Here is a 6,804-nt window from a genome sequence, read left to right on the forward strand (position 1 = left end):
TGCACAGAATTTAAACAGTATAACAATTACCTGTATATTAAAGTGATCCAGTATTCCTATGAGTTCCTCTTTCTTTGAGGAAATTATGGCCCCTAATGGTAAAGAAAGAAAGGAGAAATACTGATAGGTCCAAAGTAAAGCGACATACAATGCCGTAGCCGTTTTTTCAATCTAGTGGTTCTTAATAAATGTAAAACATTAGATTAGTATTTTTGTAACATGAATTCTCCTAAACGAGAAACACTGTTTGGTTGTGTTTTGTTTTGTTTTTTTTTTTTAATTTTGCCAATATATTTGCATTTGTACAGAAAGACTTCTAATTAAAGTCCCTTCTTGCTACATAAACCCTCTGTGACAGAATTTGGGTAAACAGCAAATTCAACAAAAACTCATAAAGACTAAAGACTATGTTTATCCTCATCACAGAAGCAGATTTTCATGAAGACAAATACTGTATGATTTCACATGCAGAACCTGACACAACTGCTTTTGACATGCTAAAATATTCTTAGTCTAAGGTAAGCACACAAAAAAAAAGGACATCATCATCCTTGAAAGATGAAATGAGAAACATCATCCTTTACTAACATCAAGGCATTTAAAGCAATGAAAACATCTAAAGAACTTTTAAGACTGAAAACCAACCAGATTTGCTTTTCAGTTTGTAACTCCTGCTTCCGTCCAAATTAATGTGCTGATTCACAATAATAGAGCCACCATACACTTCTGGTTTAAATGCATCTCTGCCTTGGTTTCTCAAAGTTATGGAAATATCTGCTGAACTAAAAAATAAAAATAATAAAACTGAAATTAGTTCAAAATGTAAAAAAAAAAAAAAACAAACCAAAAAAACAACAAACAAACCAACAAACAAAAAAACAATACCACAACCCCAAACCAAAAAAAACTCCCACAGACCATTCCAATTTTCCACAAAAATTGTCATGTGTTGCAGAGGTCAAAACTGGAAGTCAGTCATTGTACCAATCAGAACAAGATATATTTATGTTGTTTGAGCCAGAACAGCATCGGAGACACACGGTCAGAAAGGTTGCCATACACTGACCTGTTTGCACTTGCTATGCTTCAGATAAATCATGAGCCAAAATGCAAACAGCTGTGAAAGCAGATTTCCCCCACCTTCCCTTCCCATCTGAGTGACCCCATCTTTAGGCTGCAGAATCAAGTTTCTTTTTGGTTCTTCTCCTGTCCCCAAACTGGCTTCTGTAGAAGAGTTGCTTAGCTTCTACAGCTATCCCTAACCAAAGTAATCTATAGCAGAATGTTTAAGGCGGTCTTCTAGAAAAGATGAGATGTGATTTCAGCTCTGAATTCCTATTTTCTGTTTCTCAAGTGAATGCTGAAACATTAAGTTGTTATACATGAGGCAGGTACTGCCAACAATTTTCACTCCAAGCCCCTCTGAAAGGAAAAGCCTAATGCTCTAAGTTACAGCTTTTTCTAAATGTAAACTTTTAAAACTTCTATCTTTTTATCCCTACTCTAGCAGCAGACATGAATCTACTTCCTACGTATTTAATAATCCACCTGTATATCATGGTCTTCATACTGTATACTCATTCATGTTACCAGAAAGACAGAAAAAGAATTAACCTCACTGCTCACAGAACAATGCTACTAGTTTCCTATGATTTTTTCCTAATGAACTCAATTCTTCTTCAAGTACATCGTGAAAGTAATACACGTGAACTGGGCAATAATCAGGACATATCACTATGTTAGCTAGTTCAGAGATAATGGTATAATACTGGTTAAGATTACTAATGTGTTTTTTATTTGTAGTTTTGGGATTTTTCTGTTTAAATACTGTCTCTTAAGTGTTATGGTTTTTATTCAAAACTGGTAGATTCAATAAGAGAATAGAGAAAACAAAGTGTTGTGGTTTGGGCTGGACTGGACACTGAGATGAATGACAGATGCTCTCCCCCACCTCTCTTTCCAAGGAGTGGAGGGAGGGAGAGAAAGAAACTTAGGAGTCCTCAAAGCAGGACGTGAAGGTGAACAGAAAACTGATCAGCTAACCTGACTCACAATTACTAAACAACATGTTCAACCTTAAAACCAAAGAAATTTTACTTACGTCTCTCCATCTCGTACAAACATTTTTAATGAGGAACCTCTATTAGTTGCAGTGGCTTTTCCACCAAGTCCAACAATAAGAGCAGTTAATACAGAACTTTTTCCACCTGTAACAGAAGCATTGAACTTTTTTTAAAAAGAAGTTCTTGTAACTCTTTATCCAGTTCACCCACATTACAGATTTTTGTTTGACTGCTTATGTATTCATGCATTTAAATTCCAAATTCTGTCCTTACTCAACAAGCACATAAAATAGCGGTAACTCTAGAAAAACATCTGCCACTTCCAAGGTTCTCCCTAAAAAAACAAAAAACCAACATGCTGAGCCAAACTTCTGTTACTTCTATTTAGCAATTTGCATACAACAAGACGTCCTATCTCAGGAGGAGTCTCCCCTTCCTTACAAGCATACAGAAAACAGGTATACAACCAAAGAAATGAAACACACATTACCATTTATAAAACTATCTGAAAGATTTTAACCTCTCTTTCAAAATTTATGTTTAATTTTTGAATTGTCTCTCCAAAAGAAGTGAACTTGCATAAATAAGTATCATTTCCATCTCTTATAACAGGATAATTACTGTGCATTTAATAATGAACATATGAGTGAATATGTTTGGTTTAAATACAAATTTATGTATGGTTTAGCTATGAAAAGATTTATATTCACATGATCTTTTGCAAATCTCCAAATTTAAGACCTAACTTTTTCACCAGCTTTGAACTACGGGGACAGACCTATGTGGTTCCCAAATCCAAAAGTGAATCCATCTCCATTCCTAAAAGATGGCTAGCAATTCTTCTTCAAATAAAAATTACATCTTCTAAACTATTAACAAAAGTGTTCTTTGACAAAGAAATGATGCAATTAATACGTACTTCCATTGTTTCCCACAACAAAATTGAGATTCGATCCAAACTGAAAAGGCCCCAACATCGAATGGCACATGAAGTTCTTCAGCTGGATGCTTTCAATTATCCCAACTTCCCCTGCAGTCTAAAGAATTAACAATTAAAATTGGTGTTATGTATGCATTTTAATAAGATATAGTTTATCTATTTTAAATATAATGAGAATTCAAATGGCAGTATGATATAAAACATCAATGGTTACAAGCTACAAAAAAATCAGACAGGTTTAATGTAATATGAAAAGTTGCTTGCTACAGAGAAAGTACATAATAAAATAAGAGGAAAAGTTACCAAAGCCAATTGCTCATCCATAGTAACTTTCAGTTCTCCCCATAACTAACTTATAATTAATACAACATAAAAGATTAAGATCATAGATTCTACACAGTTGTCAGCACAGTAATAAAGAGCATCATAGAAAGACTTTTTTGTTACTTGAATAATACTATTTGTGATTTTGTGATAATTCTTAGCATAGCTTAGAATGAGGGAAATTAAATTAGATCATGAAGGGGGAAATGAAGCTAAAAGTGGGGCAGCCCGCTGTTGAACCGGTAAAGCATTGTTTTGACAAAAAACTTTAGTCACCAGTGCTTCAGAAAAAACAATGTTTTCTAACACAGCAAAGTCCCCAGGAAAAATAAACAAACCAATGACAAAGAAAAGCTGCTGTTTAAGAAAATTAAGCGAGGAATAATGCTTCTGTGTACCAAAAATCAACCTTGGTGTCTTACAGAATAGAACAGACTACTTCCGTTGGAAGAGACCTACAGCAATCATCTAGTCCAACTGCCTGACCACATTAAAGCATGTTATTAAAGGCATTGTCCAAATGCTTCTTAAACACTGACTGGCTTGAGGCATCGACCACCTCTCTAGGAAGCCTGTTACAGTGTTGGACCACCTTCTTGGTAAAGAAATGCTTCCTGATGTCCAGTCTAAATAAACAAGACAATATTTGCAATCTCAGAAATAGTTTTTTAAAAATTCTCCATCAAATTATAATTCAACTACAACAGAAAAGCAGAAAATAGTATTCATGTTTTCAAGTTTCATTTCCATCAAAACGTGCATTTCAAACACTAGGTTGGTTTTTTTTTAAGGCATTTGAAAGTGTCAGCTATGCAAAACAAACAAGTATTTGGTGCTTCTTTCAGGAAATCATTTGTTTTCTAAATATTTTCTCTGCTTTTACTACAACCATAAGCCAAATATAATGTACTTCTATCAAACAAAATTGGTTTCCTTTCTTTGGTTATTTGACAACTTCAGTAGTATTCATTCCATAAAACTGGAATACTGTTATCAACAGTGTATTAACAGTGATCAACCGTTGTAACTAGATGACCCAAAAGAAATAAGGTAAGAGTGAACTCATGCAGAAGTCCTTATCACAGACATAACTTCTACTCTCTTTTATATTGTTGCCACTGAAGCCTACATGCCAGACGTTTATTTCTATGTCAGCCAAAGGCACAGAACTTTTTCATATCAACTTTTTCTTGTATCTTCCCCCCAACTTTTTAAAAAACTTACCGACTGTAAGGAGAAATTACTATCAGCTGATGACTGTGAAATTTCTTCTTCATTAGAGTCATCACTGTGTTCATCTGTGTATTCTTGTCTCTGCCTTTTATTGGGTCCAGGCTTTGAAATACTTTCTTCCTTTCTCTTACCCATGAGTACTGAAAAATGAAAGTAAGGAAAGATTGTAGGTTTCAGTCTTCTAGAGGAAAAAATACCAACAGATCATACCACAGACATACCAATTTATTTACTTTGGTAAAAGAAGTATTAAGATCATAGCAAACTTTGCAACAAACATACTTTTTCAGAACTGAAATCTCAGTGAATTTAAGCCTAATATTACTATGAAGTTGCATTAGAACAAAAGAAACACAACTTCATTATTTTAATCAAGCTGAATTTGTTCATTGATTAACAGCAAAATAAGCCTTGATTCTGTTTTCCTTGGTACATTAGACACTGAAACATTTGCTAGAATTGGTTTTGGTTACTAATGGAGTTGAAGATTAAGTTATAAGCAGTACTATCATAGTATGATCAGCAGCATCAATGCAGGTTTGATTAAAGTGAGCTGCACTGCCAAAACCAACATGTATTAATTACGTCGTTGACAAATGCCTAGAAAATTAATATGCAGAACACATAAAAGTAGAATAAAGGTAAATTTAGATTCATAGCATTGTCCCTGTGCTGTTGCTTGCACAAAGCTGCCCTGCTTTGGTGAAGCAGTGTAATGTGATCACAGTAAACAAAATGCTGTTATTTTACTAATGAAGGATAACAATTCTCTATATAGAGAACATACGTGTATATATTTCCTCTGCAAATGAATAAATAACAGACAAATTTCTCTTTCCAGAAAGCGCAATGAACAAAATTCAAAGCAAATGCAGAAAAGCAATAAACTTCCCATCTGACATTCTTGTAATAATCTTGTATGGCAGGGATTTCAAATCAAATACTGATTATTGTTATTATGTCCATTAAGTATTTACAGGGAATATGTCATTTCCATTTTATGTTATGTAGTTTAGTACCATACACATAGAAACCAAGGAGCAAGTAACACTTCCTCATTCAGCTACATACCTTTTGCTATGCTACTTTCTGTGTCTTATATAAACATGTCTTTACGCTTAAATTACTCAGACCAGGAAAGAGTCGCTTGTATGCTCTTGGAATTTATGCATCACGCAAATATGAAGACAAGCATTCATTCAATCTGCTGTTCCGTTGAAATCTCTCCCTAGAAAGAAGGGAAAACACAAGATTAAAATGTTGCAGTTATTAGTGTCTGAACTAAAGATCAGGGCTCTGAGTTCCATCGCTGTAACATTTGGACATTTAAGAAAAAGAGTATAAGAGTGGAAGACAGAACAAAGCAACCTAGAAGAAAATTCACTCCTGTAATCTAAGTGTGACTAAGGCAAAGGACAGAACAGTCTGCACCACAGAACTCTTGAAGAGCAAGTACTGCAAAGAAAACTTAAGTGGAACTACAAGCAAACTTTATTGAAGTAGCCTTAGAAATTATTGGGACAAGTGCCAGTGGACACAATACCTACACTGAGCACAAAAAAGCCAGAAGGAAAGAGAAACTGGCTGCAGCAACAAGGAAACAAAATAAAAAACCCACAGAAAATGCCACATACATTTGAATTTTACCTTTAGGTTCTCTTGACATTTTTGACAGAAAAAGTTCCGTTTTTTACATTAATTGCTCCCAAAACTCTTGCACCAAAACACCCCTAATTGTCTTCATTAAGTTTCTGATTGAAAAATTAGTTGATTTCAGTCTCAGCAACACTTAGCATGACTTTAATAACAGTTTGGGAATAACTATTCAAGGCAAAGGAAAAGCAGCCAACCTGACCTATCTGAAGGTTATTAAGATGTGCAATACTATATTGGAAACAATTAAACTGGCAAAAACTACATCAGTAGAAGTATTTTAAGATATGTCATAGACTAATGGGAAGCCAACAATGGACACTACTGACAAATATTAACAGAAGGTTTTTTAATGAACCAGGCATCATATTTAAAAACGGAAGTCTAGATTTATGTCTATACTGCAATATAAAGTAGGACTATGTTAATAGAAACTTATGATGAGAGAGTCAGGAACATCAATAATTCAAACGGGAACCTTACTGTTACTAAGAAAGACAAAACAAAAGTACTGATTTAATAGAGAAAACGAACTTTACTATCACAGAACGTTAGAGCATACAGTTAGAAATAAAAACTGGAGCTATACAC

At 34.2% G+C, this 6,804-nt stretch overlaps 1 protein-coding gene across 2 annotated transcripts in view; it reads right to left on the reverse strand.

Moving 5' to 3' along the window:
• SMC6 (structural maintenance of chromosomes 6) overlaps nucleotides 1–6,804 on the reverse strand; it is a 37,769-nt gene that overhangs the window by 29,361 nt on the left and 1,604 nt on the right. For both annotated transcript variants that reach the window (XM_074581902.1, XM_074581901.1), the window contains exons 2-7: nucleotides 5,632–5,788; nucleotides 4,552–4,700; nucleotides 2,983–3,100; nucleotides 2,102–2,207; nucleotides 646–782; nucleotides 31–92 (exon numbers count right to left, since the gene is read on the reverse strand). In XM_074581902.1, the coding sequence (XP_074438003.1) occupies nucleotides 31–92; nucleotides 646–782; nucleotides 2,102–2,207; nucleotides 2,983–3,100; nucleotides 4,552–4,695 (567 nt within the window). In that variant the 5' untranslated portion in view covers nucleotides 4,696–4,700; nucleotides 5,632–5,788. The remainder of the gene's footprint in view (nucleotides 1–30; nucleotides 93–645; nucleotides 783–2,101; nucleotides 2,208–2,982; nucleotides 3,101–4,551; nucleotides 4,701–5,631; nucleotides 5,789–6,804) is intronic.

Source organism: Larus michahellis, chromosome 3 (assembly GCF_964199755.1).
Source record: "Larus michahellis chromosome 3, bLarMic1.1, whole genome shotgun sequence".
NCBI lineage: Eukaryota > Metazoa > Chordata > Aves > Charadriiformes > Laridae > Larus > Larus michahellis.